The sequence below is a fragment of the Phocoena sinus genome, chromosome 9, assembly GCF_008692025.1.
Source record: "Phocoena sinus isolate mPhoSin1 chromosome 9, mPhoSin1.pri, whole genome shotgun sequence".
NCBI classification, from domain to species: Eukaryota; Metazoa; Chordata; class Mammalia; order Artiodactyla; family Phocoenidae; genus Phocoena; species Phocoena sinus.
This window is the reverse complement of record NC_045771.1, coordinates 55,320,616-55,340,368: the sequence shown is the minus strand read 5'-3', so window position 1 is coordinate 55,340,368 and position 19,753 is coordinate 55,320,616. Positions and strand designations below refer to the sequence as shown.

General features: G+C 40.6%; 1 protein-coding gene across 3 annotated transcripts in view; it reads right to left on the bottom strand.

Moving 5' to 3' along the window:
- The window catches only part of CDK14 (cyclin dependent kinase 14), a 595,562-nt gene that overhangs the window by 132,945 nt on the left and 442,864 nt on the right, over positions 1-19,753 (bottom strand). For all 3 annotated transcript variants that reach the window (XM_032642400.1, XM_032642402.1, XM_032642401.1), the window contains one exon: positions 4,785-4,848. In XM_032642400.1, the coding sequence (XP_032498291.1) occupies positions 4,785-4,848 (64 nt within the window). The remainder of the gene's footprint in view (positions 1-4,784; positions 4,849-19,753) is intronic.

The following is a 19,753-nucleotide window of genomic DNA, read 5'->3' as shown; positions in this document are numbered from 1 at the left end:
AGGGAAGGCTCTTCCCATCCCAGAAGGAAATGGAGCAGAGGGCATTACGCAAAAGCATCCCAGTAGTGAGTCATTATGAAACAAGTGAAAGGGAAAATGTAGTAATTTTGCAGTAGACTCTTACTTTTTGATAGAGAATGGGGTTTGGCCTGTGATGAATCTCATCGAAGGTGACAGAATTACTGAAGTGCTAAGAATACCACGGTGTCACCTTTCACCTCCGAGGCTGGCCCACAGCAAGCATCCTGAGGATAGTGATAGGAGGAGACACTCTAGTATGAGAGGTGGGGAGAAGGGGGAAAGAGGGGGAAGGAAGGACAGAGAGGGACTAGAGAGGGGGGGAGGGAGAGAGCGAGAGACCCCTAATTTTGAGACCATAAACCACAGAACCTGAGGGTGAGGAAAAAGAAGTGAGAAGGCAATCAGGTTCAAAGAAGACACAGACCCATTTCCCACTTCTTTTGAGAGAAATTTAAATAGAAGTAAATGATGGGGAAGTGGCAGCTCCCAAGGTTAGATTTCTTATTATATGTAACACACACATGTGTGTGTACGTGCGCATGTGTGTGTTACACATATATTTATTTATTTTATGCAGCTGTGGCCTGTCCCAGCTGCCTGGTTGCTATGGGAATAAGCTGAAGTTAAGGACTTTTGTGTTAGCATAAATATAAGTGCAGAAGAGGACACATACAGGCTAAATTCTAAAGAATCAATCCCAGTTGTTATCTAGTTGTTCTTTTAAAATCTTAACAATTGTTCTAAGCCAACACAGAATTTTTTTCTCTTGAGGCAAAACAAGTTAAACCAGACTAGTAAGATATGAGAGTGAGGATTACTTTCAAAATTCCTTAAAAATTAGAAACAGTCATTTTTAAAATTCCAGAGAAGCAAAACCTGTTTATAGAAAAATGATACTTTCTCTAATATATAAAGAACCCCTAGAAATTAGTAAGAATATGACAAATGACACGTAACTCTACTGTAAATTGGCAAAAGATATTAGTTGCTCACAGAAAAGGAAATACAAGTGATCCTGAAACACATGAAAAGATGCTCAGCCTCGTCATAAAAGAAGCATGTAAATTAAAATTATATTAAGATTTTTTTTGTCACCTAACAGGCAAAATTGAAAAGCTTGGAGTGGAGAAGAAGCGTGGAGTGGAGAAGAAGCGTTCTCATGTATTGCTGGTAACAGAGCCAACTGGTACCATCCTTTTGGACAACAATTTGACAGAAGTGTTCAAAAGTATAATTGTATACAGTTGACCCCTGAACAACACAGGAGGTAGGGGCGTTGACTCTTCTGCAGTCGAAAATCTGCCTATGATTTATAGTCTGTACTTGGTATCTGTGGTTCCACATCCCTGATTCAATCAACCGCCATGGAGTACTGTAGTGGGTATTAATGTAAAAAGTCCACGTATGATGGATCCATACAGCTCAACCCGTGCTGTTCAAGGGTCACTGTATACTTATTAATTCTTCAACCCTACTTCTGGTAATTTATCCTTCAGATATACTTGTACAGATGTGATGCGCATATTCATGTGTGTGTATACGGGTTATAATATTTATAATGGCAAAAACACTGGAAACAACCCAAATGTCCATAAGTAGGGACAGGTTAAATCCATACAATGTAAAACAATGTGGCTGCAGGAAAAGAGGGAAGCCACACTGGCCTCCTCTATACAGTGACATGAGAGGACCTACAGGATGCATTAATGAGAAAAGCAAGACCCCAAATTGTTTTTAATATGGGAAATATGAAAATATATATTCATAATTTCTTACATTTACACAGAGGAAAGAAACATAAGAGAAACTAATAAGTGGGGGCCTGTGGTTGGGGCAATTGTTCTGGGGAAGTAGGCAGGTGGCAGACAGGGTGGGGAGGCTTTGTACTGTGCTCCTTTTTTATACGGTTTGATATTCTGAATTGCTTAAATTTATTATCTATTCAAAAACTGGACAAAGTATAATTTTTCCCATCACACTCCTTGGTGTTTACCCAAAAGAGTTGAAACCCAGTGCCAGTGATGTTTAGAGCATTTTTATCCATAAATGCCCAAACTTGGAACAATCAAGATGTCCTTCAGTACGTGAATGGATACATAAACAGCGGCGCATCCAGACAATGGAATATTATTCAGTGGTAAAAAGAAATGAGCTATCAAGCCATGAAAAGACCTGGAGGAACCTTAAATGCATATTAGTAAATGAAGGAAGCCAATCTGAAAAGGCAACATCCTTTTCAGATGATTCCAATTATATGACTTTCTGGAAAAGGCAAAACTATGGAGACAGTAAAAAGATTAGTGGTTGCCAGGGCTTAGGGAAGAGGGAGGGATAAACAGGCAGAACACAGAGGACTTTTAGGGCAGTGATGCTACTCTGTGTGATACTGTAATGGTGGATAAATGTCATTATACTTTGTACAGACCGTAGAATGTGCAACACCAAGAACGAATCCTAACGTAAACTATGGACTTTGGGTGATAATGATGTGGCAGCTTAAGTTCATCAAACTGTAACGAATGTACCACTCTGGTGGCGGATGTTGATAACGGGGGAGGCTGCACATGTGTCAGGGCAGGGGATGTATGGGAAATCTCTGCACCTTCTGCTCAGTTTTGCTATGAACCTAAAACTGCTCTTAAAAAATGAAGTCTATCAAGCAAAGCAAAAAAAGTATGTCCTCATGGCTCAGACTTTCTTCTTTTCCCTCAGACTTTCTAAGGCACTCTTTGGGGGTAGAATAAGGAGGTGGAAAGTGGGGTGGGACAGGTGGACCCTGGCACTAATATTTTCTCCTCTGGGAACGTGTATCTTCTTCCCCAGCACTCCCCTGATGGGTCTGCTTAAGTGCTGCATGAAAAGGCTCGTAGATTTGCTCCCTTTGCCTCAGTCTATTATCCTGCCTCTCCTTGACTCCTCTCAGGGCAACTCAGGAAGCGTTTATCACATCTACTCTCATCCACAAGCACCAAGCACTGCCTGGAGTATCTTTTTTGCTAGTCAGCACCCATGCCTTACATTCATCTAAACACGTTATTCTTTTGGACCCCCATTACCGTTTATATATTATGTGTCTGTGGTTGCACTTGTACATAATATTAATACCTTTTATAGATATATATATATATATATATATATATACACACCCTAATTTATATATGCCTACCAGAAGAGTCACATAATGTGTTTTAAACATTCAATAAAATTCAGAGCAGCAGACAGTCATTGAACCAAAATACATACTAGTCACAGTCTCTGATCTCATGAAGTTCCCAATCTGTTAGTTCAATTTGCATTACATCATAGTACTTTCCAGACACATTTAAAAATGCTTTTGTGTGTTGCTTATTAAGATAAACTCTATTCACACTAAAATAAACCAAATACTCCATGTTTTCTCCTCTAGAAACTTGGTGGGCCAAATGACTATCTTAATTGTTCCTTTCTGCATCAACTTTATTCATTTACACCCTTTTCATAGTCTCCTCTGCTTTATTTCCCTAAGACTTAAGATTTTTAGATATTAACATGAGGAAGTTAGGCTTCTTTATGAACCCACACCTGGAACGTTTATAAAGAACTGTGTTCTCACTTAAAATCCATTAGTGAGAGCACTTAGAGGATGCTTCTTGTTTAGTTAAAAAAAAGAAAAAGAAAAAAAAATCCATCTTAAATTAAGTATCTATAGTGTTTCATAACATAGAAGTTATTTAGAATTTTCAGTAAAAGTGCAAAGGGTCCTTGGGGCAGCCAAAGAAAATAAAAGAATTCTCAGCACATGGTGTACTTTCAGAAGAAAAATATTAAGAGTAACAACAGTTTCTAAACTCAGTCATTCTTTGGGATTGATAACTTATTCCTGATGGTCCCCCAAAAGAGGAAGGGGAGAAAAAGAATACACTTGGATCCTGTAACAGTAATTATTCATAGCTCTTTTCCCTCATAAAATAATGGACTATTAGACCTTCCATAAAATCCGTTTCAGTAATTTAATGGTAGGTCTGCATTTTATAATCCATGTTTTGTAAACAAGAAAAAACAAAAAGATTATTTTACAATAATTCATTCCACTAATTTTTATTAAATTCCAAACCTTTCATCCCTCCTATAAAAATTAAATAGCCCATTTTGAGATTCTTCTTCCATTAAGCGTAATTATTAAAACTGAAAGTTTCTTGACTGCCACCTACTGGTAAGAAAAAAGTGACAACTTATTTTATATAAAAGTTCTGCATTTTCCCTCAGATTTTCTGGTTTAGGGGTTTAAATATTTAAAATTAAAAAAGATGGAATGTTGAACATACAGAACATTTTATATGTTTAAACTCAAATTAATTGATCATGTATTACTAGAGTTTTAAAAAATAAATAAAAATATGATTTTTCCTTTTTACAAGGTAATACTTTCCCTAGTATTATTACTAGAAGTCACACAGATGGATTATAGTAGCTTGATTTAAAGTCTTTATAGACATGGATGCTAGTCTAACTGATGATGAAATGAAAGGTTACTTCAAGGTTAGCCAGTCAAATCAAACGAAGAACATACGGTGAAAAACTCTCACGAGGGTTGTCATTCAGTTTATCTTTGCCAACAAATAAAACTGTGAAAACCAAAGGACAACTCCAATAAGAGGTTGAATACACAATGGCAAAAGTAACCAGAATTTTCCCAGGTAATATATTAGCTCGAGGGGGAATATTTATATATTCACCCTTTTCATATCAGAAGCACTTAGTCATTTGTAATTAGTGAAACATACCTGGCTTAAAATGTGGTAAAGAATGAACTCCAGGCCACGTGTCCTCATTTGGCGTTCCAAGAACCTAGTGGAGAGCAGGAAATTGTGGAAACAGACTTATTATTTCCAAAGCACTCAAGATTCTCCAGTGCAGAAAACAGTACACTGCATATGATGAAACTCTGGATTTTTCTTCCCATTATCGTGTGCCAGGGATTTTATTTCAGTAAAACAAACCCAGCTAAAGAGCCACCCAAGTCGAATGTCTGTGTTTTAACAAATGCAGCTAAATGCAGTAAGACAAGTTAAATCTGCTGCATTTTATCAACTCCAAACTTAGTTAGCAGGCTTACGACTCAAAGAATGAGCTGTCATCTTCATGGAACTGAATAAAGTATGTATGTGTCCCTCATGATTCTTTCATGAGCTTTTATCCTTCATTCTAGTATCAGACGTGTCATCATTTAACAGTTCTAAGAATTCTGTTATTTCTTCCCCCACATCCTCTGTCTGGGCATCAGAATGTTTCAAAGAAGCAGAACAGACAGCTTGGGATGCTCACATTCTTCACCGGCCATACTATTTGTTAGAGTTAACATCTTTAGTCACATGATATATAGTTTCCTCATCCCCAAATACTGTTCTCCCTACACTGTCTTTCTCTATCCATACTTCCAGCTTCTTTCCGCATCTACTTTTCTATCCCCACAATGTTTGATCTGGTCAAAGGCATTAAAAGGCAATTCCGATTCACGTATAACGAGCACACTTTATTCGAATTTTCAGTTCCATCATCTATTGCTATTATACTCAATGATCATGGTAAATCACTGATGGAGAACAGTGGAGATGAAAGGTTTAAGAGCCCAGATCATGGAGACAGACTCCTCTGATCCCCTACTTACTAGCCATGGGACTTCATCGAGCTTTAATTTCCTCCTTTGTAAACTAGGCGTGATGGTAACAGCACCTTTTTCATCTGTGGGAGAATACTACCTGGTATGCAGTAAGCACTATGTAAGGATGAGATACTATTCAAAGCACCCACAGAAAATGGGGTCAGGTCAAGGAGGTGCCGGCAATGGAGGAGAATCCAGCCCACCCACTTTTTCCATAGGGATTCCCTGATCTGGGGGTCAGTGCCAAATGCTGTAACTCAGACTATGATGGACCAATATGGCAGTCAAATGAGTTAGAAAGGGGAAGAGATAAAGCCAGAAGCTGGCAAAACTGGAGGAATGGCAGACATCATGGGGGGAAATGACACCTGTTCACTCATCTCTGAGGATTAGCAGATACTACTAGGCAATAAGGAAATACAGAGCTCTGGCTCTTTATGCATAGACTTCCTAGCGGGTACAGGGCTGTGAAGGCAAGGCGGGGCACACATACAGCAAGTGACTCACTTACTGCTTCCTGCTCTGGCGAATCAGGGTTAATAAACACATGTATTACGTTCCTCACTGAAACACGGAATTCACTGACACACTGGGCGTGAACACAGTGTTCAGGGGATCAGACAATACAGTTCTTGCAAGCACTAATTAACACTAATATTAACAGGCAGATCTACATAAACAAGGTCACACTATTGATGGGCTAGGTGGGGATGGAAGGCGATAGGTGAGAGAGGGCTCCAAGAGTTGTAAGATAGGAAAAGAGACAAAGACAAGCCTGACATAAACAACTGTGACAACAGTGTCTCTGCAAAAGGCATGTCCTCCTTTCTTTCCACTAATTCTGATCATTATTTCAAGAGAGGGAGATAGTCAGGTGTGCGGGCAGCAAACAGCTCATCTGGGGGATGCTCCTCTTTTGAGCTCCCACTGAATTCTGCATGAAGGACAAAGGGGTTTGACATTATTAAACTTTAGCAACTAAAGGGAGAAACTCTCAGCTCAAAATCACATCTTGATCATGACAAATCCATCACGTATGAAATAGACCCTCTAAGGTTTTATAAACAATGAAAAGTCCAGCCAGAACACGAAACTTGTTCTCTCACTCCTAGTAAAAGTATGATTGATACCCTGACTGTACCTGTTTCTACAATGTTTATGTTAACAAAGCTTTTTCAAAGGCACTATCCTCATCCAGATCCAGTGTTCTGTTTCAAAGTAATTATCAAATACTATGGCCATCCCATAAAAATTACCTGCAAAGAAAAAATACATCAGACTTTTTTTGAGTTATTATAGCATTGACTGATGAGATTCCACACCTCAAATTATTCTCCTGTCAACAACTCCTAGGCCATTTGCACAGGAAATAGAAAGTAGGCAAAGGAAAAGAAGAATTAGAAGTCAATGTTGCTTCCTGTAAAAGCCTTTTTGGGAAAGAATTTGGGTTAAATGTATGGTTAGAGATGATAGGCTACTTATGCACTAGGGAAAGTGGGTGTGTATTGCCTCTGATGTCAGATTTTCCTTTGTATTAATAACTAAGAAATTCCACTACCAAGATACTTGGAAGTTAGAAGGAAAAAGAGGTACTCTTTAAAAGTCAAAAATTATCTTTTGCAAAAAAACACCAAAAAACAAAAAAACAGTGCAGAAGATAATTACATCTCAACATGTAAAATGTGTGCCTCAACATTTAAAGTGTGGTCCCCATATCTGTAAAAAAGCAGGCTTCTAATATCTGAGGTCACCCTCAGTCTTGAAACAACATGCTGTGATATGCGAAAAAGTCCTCTATGTGTTCATTTAAGCTGCTTCGCCTTAAACCTGTGCCCGTGGCTTGTATGTCTCCCTGTCCCTTTGCTGGTTCATCTCTGCACTCAGTTAACATTTACTGTGTTCATCACAGAAGACAGAAGGATGAGACTGGGCTCTGCCTTGAGACGCTGGCTCCTACTCTGGTGAGACAGAGGAGTGGGACGGTGATGAGCTGCCTTCGACATAAGAAGAGCTCTCTCAGAAGTGTGAGGAGAACGGGGCAAGAGCCCAAGGCAGGGTGTGCTTCAGGCTACCTGGGGGCGGGGAAAAGTTGCCAGGGAGAGGATTTTTCAGTGGGAGAAGGAACACAGAGTGATGGTTGGCCAAGTAAAGAAAGTGTGGGGGGGGGGGTGCCCAAGGGGAGGGACAGCTGAGTATTCTGGTTATAAGGAAAGGCTATATTAAAATAATCTTGGGCTTCCCTGGTGGCGCAGTGGTTGAGAGTCCGCCTGCCGATGCAGGGGACACGGGTTCGTGCCCCGGTCCGGGAAGATCCCACGTGCCGCGGAGCGGCTGGGCCCGTGAGCCATGGCTGCTGAGCCTGCGCGTCCGGAGCCTGTGCTCCGCAACGGGAGAGGCCACAGCAGAGAGACGCCCGCATACCGCAAAAAAAATAAAAATAAAATAAATGTAACAGTAAACTGTAAAGTCCCCTAAAGATATAACTGTCACTGGCAGAGCCCATTAACAATTCCCAGGGAATAAAAATAGTATCTAGGTAATGAAATAAAGTCTAACCTTTTTTCTTCGCCTTGGCGCTTCGTCTAGTTTCACTTGCTCACAGGGAGCCACGGGCAGAGGCCTCACACCACCCCTTCGGCCCAGAGTTCCTGGTGCAGAACCCCCCTGCCGACACCTCGGCTCGGGACCGTGAGCAGAAGTGCCGAACACGGAACGACGCGATTCAAGATGGCGGTGGCGGGCTGTGTGCAGAGCGGCTGCGCCCAGCACCGCGATGATCTGGAGCCTGAGCCGTGCAGCCCCGCCCACCCCTCAAGAGCTCTGCCTCTTCCCCCCCGCTGCCCCGCCCTATAAAGCAACCCTGCCCGCGGCCTGTCGGGGAGTGTGTGTGCTCTAGAGCCGGAGCTTATCCCTCTCCATTCTTCCATCAAAAGAGCTTTCCGGGCTTCCCTGGTGGCACGGTGGTTGGGAGTCTGCCTGTCGACGCAGGGGACACGGGTTCGTGCCCCAGTCCGGGAGGATCCCACATGCCACGGAGCGGCTGGGCCCGTGGGCCATGGACGCTGGGCCTGCGTGTCCAGAGCCTGTGCTCCGCACCAGGAGAGGCCACTACAGTGAGAGGCCCGCGTACCGCAAAAACAAAAAACTCCGTTGTTTAAGTTCTCATGATGCTCCTGCCCCCATGCCTTCCCAAGGTGGTTTCCTCTTCTGGAATGCCCTGTCTCCACTGGCCAGGTTAACTCCTACCTCTGTTTCTAGCTTCATGGGTCACCTTTTCCTGAAAGACTTCCTGGACTCTCTGGTCCAAGTTACCTGCTGTGATCTCTGTGTTCTCTGAGGGCTTTGTGCAGACTTCCATTATAGGACCACTCACTGCCTCATAAGCGTTAGATCACTCATCTGTCTCTCCACCGGACCATGGGCCTCCAAGTAGAGACCATGACATTTATCTCTGGATCCCTAGTGCCTACCATAGCCTGGTACCAAACATGCACACAGTAAATGTTGAATGAATGAAGGAACGAATGAATGGTGTGTCTGGGTAACAGCGTGAAGTTTCGTGGGCTTTACTGTTGGCTGGGTTATGGGATGGGAGGCTAGGGCCAGATACTGAATGCATGAAGACTGACTGCATTTTATCTCTCTTTCAAGTTGTCACAAACTGCAGGTCACATGACCCACTGGAGGACAGTAAATTTCATTTAGAGTGTTGATATCAGCATTTTTCAGAAGATGAAATCCAAGAGAAGATGTAAGAGGGTAACAGACCCAGTAAAGATGCATGTTGTTTTTATGAAGCAACATTTTATTCAACTTTTATTCATGTTATATCTGTGCATGTACATAGGTATGTGTGCACTGTGAGTCATGATGTAAAATGCATTTCTTACTGTTTAAGAGCCAGTCGATAGGGAACAAGAAAGCTGAAATCAAGAATGCAAGTTTGGGAGCTGAGGGCAATGAGTTTAGTTCTGGGCCTATTAAATGTTAGAAATACCTGCAGGTCAAGACAAAGGGCCTTTAAAGGACAGGTGGAAATACAGATATGGATCCTGGGAGAGGGATTTAAGATCAAGAAAAACATTTAGCGTATATACATTTGTAGAAAGCAAATACCAAAATAGCTCCAAAATGGTCTCCCTTCCCTATATTAACATGTATACAGTCCCCAAAGGGTGTCTCTGTGATTTCCTGGACTTTTAGCATCTGTTAAGAAAAACAAGGGGAGCCTGAACCAAGATGCCGGAGTAGAAGGAGGTGATTTCACTCCCTCTTGTGAGAACACCAGAATCACAACTAGCTGCTGGACAATCACTGACAGGAAGACACTGGAACTCACCAAAAAAGATACCCCACATCCAAGGACAAAGGAAAGCCTCAATGGGATGGTAGGAGGGGTGCAATCACAGCAAAATCAAATCCCATAACTGCTGGGTGGGTGATGCACAGACTGGAGAACACTTATACCACAGAAGTCCACCCACTGGAGTGAAGGTTCGGAGCCCTACATCAGGCTTCCCAACCTGGGGGTTCAGCAATGGGAGGAGGAATTTCAAGAGAATCAGACTTTGAAGGCTAGAGGGATTTGACTGCAGGACTTGGAAAGGACTGGGGGAAACAGAGACTCCACTCTTGAAGGCACACACAAAGCAGTGTGCACATGGGACCCAGAGGCAGGAGCAGTGAACCCAGGGGAGACTGAACCAGACCTACCTGCTAGTGTTGGAGGGTCTTCTGCAGAGGCGGGGGATGGCTGTGGCTCACCGTGGAGACAAGGACACTGGCAGCAGAAGTTCTGGGAAGTACTCCTTGGCGTGAGCCCTCCCAGAATCTGCCATTAGCCCCACCAAAGAGCCCACAGGCCAAACAACCAACAGGGAGAGAACCCAGCCCCACTCATCAGCAGTCAAGTCGATTAAAGTTTTACTGAGCTCTGCTCACCACAGCAACAGCCAGCTCTACCTACCACCAGTCCCTCCCATCAGGAAACTTACACAAGCCTCTTAGATAGCCTCATCCACCAGAAGACAAACAGCAGAAGCAAAAAGAATTACAATCCTGCAGCCTGTGGAACAAAAACCACATTCACAGATAGATAGACAAGATGAAAAGGCAGAGGGCTATGTACCAGATGAAGGAACAAGATAAAACCCCAGAAAAACAACTAAATGAAGTGGAGATAGGCAACCTTCCAGAAAAAGAATTCAGAATAATGATACTGAAGATGACCCAGGACCTCAGAAAAAGAATGGAGGCAAAGACCGAGAAGATTCAAGAAATGTTTAACAAAGACCTAGAAGAATTAAGGAACAAACAAATATAGATGAACAATATAATAACTGAAATGAAAACTACACTAGAAGGAATCAATAGCAGAATAACTGAGGCAGAAGAACAGGTAAGTGACCTGGAAGACAGAATGGTGGAATTCACTGCTGCAGAACAGAATAAAGAAAAAATAATGAAAAGAAATGAAGAGAGCCTAAGAGACCTTGGGAACAACATTAGATGCAACAACATTCGCATTATAGGGGTCCCAGAAGGTGAAGAGAGAGAGAAAGGACCCGAGAAAATATCTGAAGAGATTATAGTCAAAAACTTCCCTAACATGGGAAAGGAAATAGCCACTCAAGTCCAGGAAGCGCAGAGAGTCCCATACAGGATAAACCCAAGGAGAAATATGCTGAGACACATAGTAATCAAAGTGGCAAAAATTAAAGACAAAGAAAAATTATTGAAAGCAACAGGGGAAAATGACAAATAACATACAAGGGAACTCCCATAAGGTTAACTGATTTCTCAGCAGAAACTCTACAAGTCAGAAGGGAGTGGCATGATATACTTAAAATGATGAAAGGGAAGAACCTACAACCAAGATTACTTTACCAGGCAAGGATCTCATTCAGATTCAATGGAGAAATCAAAAGCTTTACAGACAAGCAAAACATAAGAGAATTCAGCACCACCAAACCAGCTCTACAGCAAATGCTAAAGGAACTTCTCTAAGTGGGAAACACAAGAAAAGGACCTACAAAAACAAACCCAAAACAATTAAGAAAATGGTCATAGGAACATACATATCGATAATTATCTTAAAAGTGAATGCATTAAATGCTCCAACCAAAAGACACAGGCTTGCTGAACAGGATATAAAAACAAGACCCATATATATGCTGCCTACAAGAGACCCATTTCAGACCTAGGGACACATACAGACTGAAAGTGAGGGGATAGAAAAAGATACTCCATGCATATGGAAATCAAAAGAGAGCTGGAGTAGCAATACTCATATCAGATAAAATGGACTTTAAAGTAAAGAATGTTACAAGAGACAAGGAAGGACACTACATAATGATCAAGGGATCAATCCAAGAAGAAGATAAAACAATTACAAATATATATACACCCAACATAGGAGCACCTCAATACATAAGGCAACTGCTAACAGCTATAAAAGAGGAAATCAACGGTAACACAATAATAGTGGCAGACTTTAACACCTCACGTACACCAATGGACAGATCATCCAAAATGAAAATAAATAAGGAAACAGAAGCTTTAAATGACACAATAGACCAAAAGATTTAATTGATATTTATAGGACATTCCATCCAAAAACAGCAGATTACACTTTCTTCTCGAGGGCGCACGGAACATTCTCCAGGATAGATCACATCTTAGGTCACAAATGAAGCCTCAGTAAATTTAAGAAAATTGAAATCATATCAAGCATCTTTTCTGACCGCAACGCTATGAATTAGAAATGAATTTGAGGAGAAAAAATGTAAAAAACACAAAAACATGGTGCCTAAACACTACGTTACTGAATAACCAAGAGATCACTGAAGAAATCAAAGAGGAAACCAAAAAATACCTAGAGACAAATGACAATGAAAACACGACAATCCAAAACCTATGGGATGCAGCAAAAGCAGTTCTAAGAAGGAAGTTTATAGCTATATAAGCCTACCTCAAGAAACAAGAAAAATCTCAAATAAATAATCTAATCTTACACCTAAAGGAACTAGAGAAAGAAGAACAAACAAAACCAAAAGTTCGTAGAAGGAAAGAAATCATAAAGATCAGAGCAGAAATAAATGAAATAGAAACAAAGAAAACAATAGCAAATATCAGTAAAACTAAAAGCTGGTTCTTTGAGAAGATAAACAAAATGGATAAACCATTAGCCAAACTCATCAAGAAAAAGAGGGAGAGAACTCAAATCAATAAAATTAGAAATGAAAAAGGAGAAGCTACAACAGACACTGCAGAAGTACAAAGCATCCTAAGAGACTACTACAAGCAACTCTATGCCAATAAAATGGACAACCTGGAAGAAATGGAATTCTTAGAAAGGTATAACCTTCCAAGACTGAACCAGGAAGAAATATAAAATATGAACAGACCCATCACAAGTAATGAAATTGAAACTGTGATTAAAAATCTTCCAAAAAACAAAAGTCAAGGATCAGATGGCTTCACAGGTGAATTATATCAAATATCTAGAGAAGAGTTAACACCCGTCCTTCTCAAACTCGTCCAAAATATTGTGGAGGAAGGAACACTCCCAAAGTCATTCTATGAGGCCACCATCACCCTGACACCAAAACCAGACAAAGACACTACAAAAAAAGAAAATTACAGACCAATATCAATGATGAATATAGATGCAAAAACCCTCAACAGAATACTAGCAAACAGAATACAACAACACATTAAAAGGGTCATACACCATGATCAAGTGGGATTTAATCCAGGGATGCAAGGATTCTTCAATATACACAATTTAATCAATGTGATACACCATATTAACAAATTGAAGAATAAAATCCATATGATCGTCTCAATAGATGCAGAAAAAGCTTTTGACAAAATTCAACACCCATTTATGATAAAAACTCTCCAGAAAGTAGGCATAGAGGGAACATACCTCAACATAATAAAGGCCACATATGAGAAACCCACAGCAAACATCATTCTCAATGGTGAAAAACTGAAAGCATTTCCTCTAATATCAGGAACAAGACAAGGATGTCCACTCTCACTACTATTATTCAACATAGTTTTGGAAGTCCTAGCCACAGCCATCAGAGAAGAAAAAGAAATAAAAGGAATACAAATTGGAAAAGAAGAAGTAAAACTGTCACTGTCTGCAGATGACATGATACTATACATAGAGAATCCTAAAGATGCCACCAGAAAACTACTAGAGGCTATCAATGAATTTGGTAAACTTGCAGGATACAAAATTAATGCACAGAAATCTCTTGCATTCCTATAAACTAATGATGAAATATCTGAAAGAGAAATTAAGGAAACACTTCCATTTACCATTGCAACAAAAAGAATAAAGTACCTAGGAATAAACCTACCTAGGGAGACAAAAGACCTTTATGCAGAAAACTATAAGACATTGATGAAAGAAATTAAAGATGATACCAACAGATGGAGAGATATACCATGTTCTTGGATTGGAAGAATCAATATTGTGAAAATGAGTATACTACTCAAAGCAATCCACAGATTCAATGCAATCCCTATCAAATTACCAATGGCATTTTTTATGGAACTAGAACAAAAAATCTTAAAATTTGCATGGAGACACAAAAGACCCCGAATAGCCAAAGCAGTCCTGAGGGAAAAAAACGGAGCTGGAGGAATCGGACTCCCTGACTTAAGACTATACTACAAAGCTACAGTAATCAATACAATATGGTACTGGCACAAAAACAGAAACATATATCAACTGAACAAGATAGAAAGCCCAGAGGTAAACCCACGCACCTATGGTCAACTAATCTATGATAAAAGAGGCAAGGATATGCAATGGAGAAAAGACAGTCTCTTCAATAAGTGGTGCTGGAAAAACTGGACAGCTACATGTAAAAGAATGAAATTAGGGCTTCCCTGGTGGCGCAGTGTTTAAGAGTCCACCTGCCGATGCAGGGGACACGGGTTCATGCCCTCGTCCAGGAGGATCCTGCATGCCACGGAGTGGCTGGGCCCGTGAGCCATGGCCACTGAGCCTGCGTGTCCAGAGCCTGTGCTCCACAACGGCAGAGGCCACAGTGGTGAGAGGCCCGTGTACCACAAAAAAAAAAAAAAAAAAAAAAAAAAAAAATGAAATTAGAACACTCCCTAACACCATACACAAAAATAAACTCAAAATGGATTAAAGACCTAAATGTAAGACTGGGCACTATAAACTCTTAGAGGAAGACATAGGAAGAACACTCTTTGACATAAATCACAGCAAGATCTTTTTTGATCCACCTTCTAGAGTAATGGAAATAAAAACAAAAATAAACAAATGGGACTTAATGAAACTTAAAAGCTTTTGCACAGCAAAGGAAACCATAAAGGAGATGAAAAGACAACCTTCAGAATGGGAGAAAATATTTCCAAATGAATCAATGACCAAAGGATTAATCTCCAAAACATATAAACAGCTCATGCAGCTCAATATTAAAAAAACAAATTACCCAATCCAAAAATGGGCAGAAGACCTAAATAGACATTTCTCCAAAAAAGATATACAGATTGGCAACAAACACATGAAAGAATGCTCAACATCACTAATTATTAGAGAAATGCAAATCAAAACTACAATGAGGTATCACCTCACACCAGTTAGAATGGGCTTCATCAGAAAATCTACAAACAACAAATGCTGAGAGGGTGTGGAGAAAAGGGAACCCTCTTGCATTGTTGGTTGGAATGTAAACTGATACAGCCACTATGGAGAACAGCATGGAGGTTCCTTAAAAAACTAAAAATAGAATTACCATATGACCCAGCAATCCCACTACTGGGCATATACCCAGAGAAAACCACAATTCCAAAAGACACATGCACCCCAATGTTCACTGCAGCACTATTTACAATAGGCAGGTCATGGAAGCAACCTAAATGCCCATCGACAGACGAATGGATGAAGAAGTTGTGGTTCGTATATACAATGGAATATTACTCAGCCATAAAAAGGAACGAAATTGGCTCATTTGTTGAGACGTGGATGGATCTACAGACTGTCATACAGAGTGAAGTAAATCAGAAAGAGAAAAACAAGTATCGTATATTAACGCATATATGTGGAACCTAGAAAAATGGTACAGATGAACCAGTTTTCAGGGCAGAAGTTGAGACACAGATGTAGAGAACAAACATATGGACACCAAGGGGGGAAGTGGCGGGGGTTGGTGGTGGTGGTGTGATGAATTGGGCGATTGGGATTGACATGTATACACTGATGTGTATAAAATGGATGACTAATAAGAACCTGCTGTATAAAAAAAAAAGTGATCAAATGTATTCTATTGGAAAGAAGCAAAAATAGAGCATATTTACTGTCTAAAAAAATATATATATATTTGATCTCTGAAGAAAAAAAATCAACAGAAATTAAAAATTCACCTTTGACCTTAATCAAAGCTAGATCCCTCTCCTGAGTTAACTACTGGTTTATTATGTAGCTTTTAAAGACCTTTTCTAATGCATTCATGTACTTCTGAATGTTTGAAATATTAAATATTATTTTGTTTTATTGAGGTGGGTCTTTTCATATGTATGGATACTATATGTATTTCTGGAAATTGCTGAACACAGTTTTACTCTGTCTCAGGTTATATTTTAATCAATGCAACAAGTTGAAATAAGGAACAATGCTTGTAATACCACATATTTTTCTTTTATTTTAATTGAATTTTTTATATGTAAAAGTGATTCCCAAAGTCACTTAAAAATGTTAGTGCCAGTTTGTACTAGCTTTCTAGCGAACACCTGGGCAATTGCAAGCATTGATATCCAGACTCTGTAATTCTCAAAATTCTGGTTGCTTTGGGAATGTTCGGACTTTATTAAGTTGATGACAAGATAAACTGTTATTCACTGCATATTATTACACAGACATATTATTGACTTTATTACTCTATTATTAATAGTAGAATTGGCAGTTTTATAATAAATATTACAGGGATTCATGTTAAGTAATAAGAATTTTCTTCTGGAATCAAGATTTTTGAAGCAAATTATGATGTTATAGAGAGATCATGTAAATCATTATATACTATCTTAGAATATTGAGATGCTGAAAGGTAACTGTAAATAATGTCGTAAATAAAACTGTTCACTTTATTTCTCTAAAAAAAAATAAAAAGTAAAGTGTACAGTGTGACCAAAAAAAAGAAAAAAAAAGAAAAACAAGGGACTATCTCACCTTCTCAGTAGAGGTTTATACTATCTGACTCTGAGGAACTATAATTTAATGACCTCAAACTTACTCTTCTGGTCTTACCTATGTGCTCACAGGTACAGCATAAATCCCACCCATCATGTCAGCCCCTATGATGGGCAGAGGAAGATGCTGAGAAAAAGAGGGCCTCTCTGCTGAGACAGCAAATAACAGAAGAAAAGTGAATTCTAAACTTCCAGAGCTCAGAGTTCAAGAATTAGTGTCTGTCAGAAACATTGACTTGCCCTTCCAAATTATTAATAGTTCCACTAATTTTCACATTCGCTAGTCTTTGCTTTTGCACAGGCCCCAGGGCTGCTAAAAATGAGTCCCTGGGCTTTCCTTGAACAATGCCTGTGGTTGAAGTAGAACAAGGAATCCTAATAGCTTTCCGGTGTCCAGAAGTCAGGGAGGTCTCTAACAGAGACTCTAGCGCAGGGGGATTCTGGCCTATCGAGTGTGGATAAACCCAGCTCACACACATCTATACTAATGAAGTGATGGGGATGGAACGTGCTGGGTTCCCAGCTTGGAGTTTTCTGTTTTCTGAGCTGGGAGCTCTACTGTAGTGTTGACGATTTCAAACTGACTTAGCAATGGCTCTAAGGAAATGGAGAACAACCAAGTAAATTCCATGATTTTGAAACTGACACTCTGAAAGTCCACACATACAACGTCTCTCAAATCATGATTGCTTCACAGCTGTACTACTTTAGGTTCCTGAAGATTTTTTTCTGGTTCCTCGGTGAGAAGTCCTAAATGAAACTTGTGAAGAAGCTCAGCAGAACTCAGCTTGGATGTTACACACTCTGCTCTGGTGTAAACTTCAAAGATGAGCCAGGGAGAAAGCAGAACTTCCTAACTCTTACCCTGCTTGTGCGCCCTCTAGAAAAATAATTTATCAAGTGGGTGGAGCTGGAATTCAAAATCAGGTTGGTTTGACTGGAGAGACTACGTTCTTAAGAGCTGTGCTATTATGCTCCCAGGAGGATCAGAGAATGTGGCTCAGATGGTGTTAAATGATTCACAGCCAACTAACCAGTCTCTAGAAAGAGATTCTAAGCATTAGGAGCAAGGCTTTTTTTTTTAAACTCTCTCTCTCTAGTCCAACGTGCACGCACGCGCGCACACACACACACACACACACACACACACACACACAGAGTGCCAATTCCAACCTCTCTGGCATTTTCATCAGGGACTTAAAGGAAGACATAGAAAAATATCTTACATTCTCAGGTGACACAAAATAGAAGTGATATGTAATATCTCTTCTATTAAAAAATATTTAATCAGGTAGGAACAACTGGCTGAACCTAACAGGGAAACCCAATAGCAATAAACATAAAGTCCAGTATTTAGGTTCTACTAATTAGTTGTTCAAGATGGGAAGACCTGGAAGGCAACAATTTGTATAAAAAAAGATCCAAGGCTTTTAGCTGAGTACAAATTCCATGAGACCATCCAGTGGAAATGAAAGATGGGGGTGGGCTGACTTGAAGGTGGCACCTTAATCCCTGACTCCTGGTGTTCATGCCCTTCCCCTTGAGCGTGGATGGGACCAGTGACTTGCTTCTCACCAACAGAATACAAAGTGATGAGATGCCACTTCTGTGATTACATTGTGTGAGATGCTGACTCCCATTTTGCTAGGAGACTCTCTCCCTCGCTGGCTTTGAGGAAGCAAGCAGTCACATGAGGAGGGCTGCAGGACACGGAACTCAAGGCGGCCTCAGCCAACAGCCAGCAGGGACCTGAGGCCCTCTGTCCAGCAGCCTGCCAGAAGCTGAATGTTGTCCACAACCACATGAGCGTGGGAGCAAAGCCTTCCCCAGGAGACCCTCACATAAGACTGCAGGCCCAGCTGACACCTTGACTGGAGCCCTGGAAGACCCTGAAGCAGAGCACCCAGCTAAGCCAGGCCTGGACTCCTGACCCACAGCAATTGTGAGATGGTAAGTGTGCATTCAGTCACTAAGTTTGCGGTAATATCGTTATGCAGCAGTACACAACGAATACCAATTTCACCCTAGAATCATACTATACACTAGTCAGAGCCCATCTGGATTGTTGCACCAGCACCAGGTGCTACCTGTGAAGAGGAACAAAAATAAATAAGGGATGTACCCAGAAAGGTCAGGAAGTGGTGGACCCGTGCCCCATGAGGTGGACTGGAAATGTTCACCCTTGAGAAAGAAACAGTTTGGGACATCATAGACCAAGTAACTGCAATGCTGAGGGGGGCTGGTTTACGCTGTGCTGAGGGCCAATGGGGTAAGATACTAGTAAAAGACAAAGAAGGGCACACTAATGACAAGGGCTGTATAAAATGGAGTAGACAGCCTCATGAGGCTTCATCAGATGAAAGGTTGGGCTGCACCACATTTTGCATCCAGATATAAGAAGAATCAACTTCTGTCTCCCTATACACAAGGGTCGTGTGCAGTGAAAGTCTGATGTAACACTATGACCAAGAGTTTGGGCCTTAAGGTGAGTTCATGCATTTACATCTACCTTCATTTGTATTTGGCCGTAATTATAACTTATGGGGCAGATAGGGAGAAGTGAGTTGATAAGGAAAAGGGTATATATATGAAAGGGGGTAGAGAAGGTATGGATGAAAGCTTTCCTTCCCCATTTTCTATCCAAAGTATATATCAATGGCAGTTATTTTGCAGGGAACCAGCACAATCAATGGCTGATATCAGAATATTTTCAGTAGCAAGATAAGCAAAATATATGCATGTATATGGTGTGTGTGTATTATGTGTGTATGTCTGTGCATACACACACACATATATACAGTTCCTTTCCTCCATCACGCCTTAGGCCTTACCTAAAGTGCTACTGGATAAGGGGTT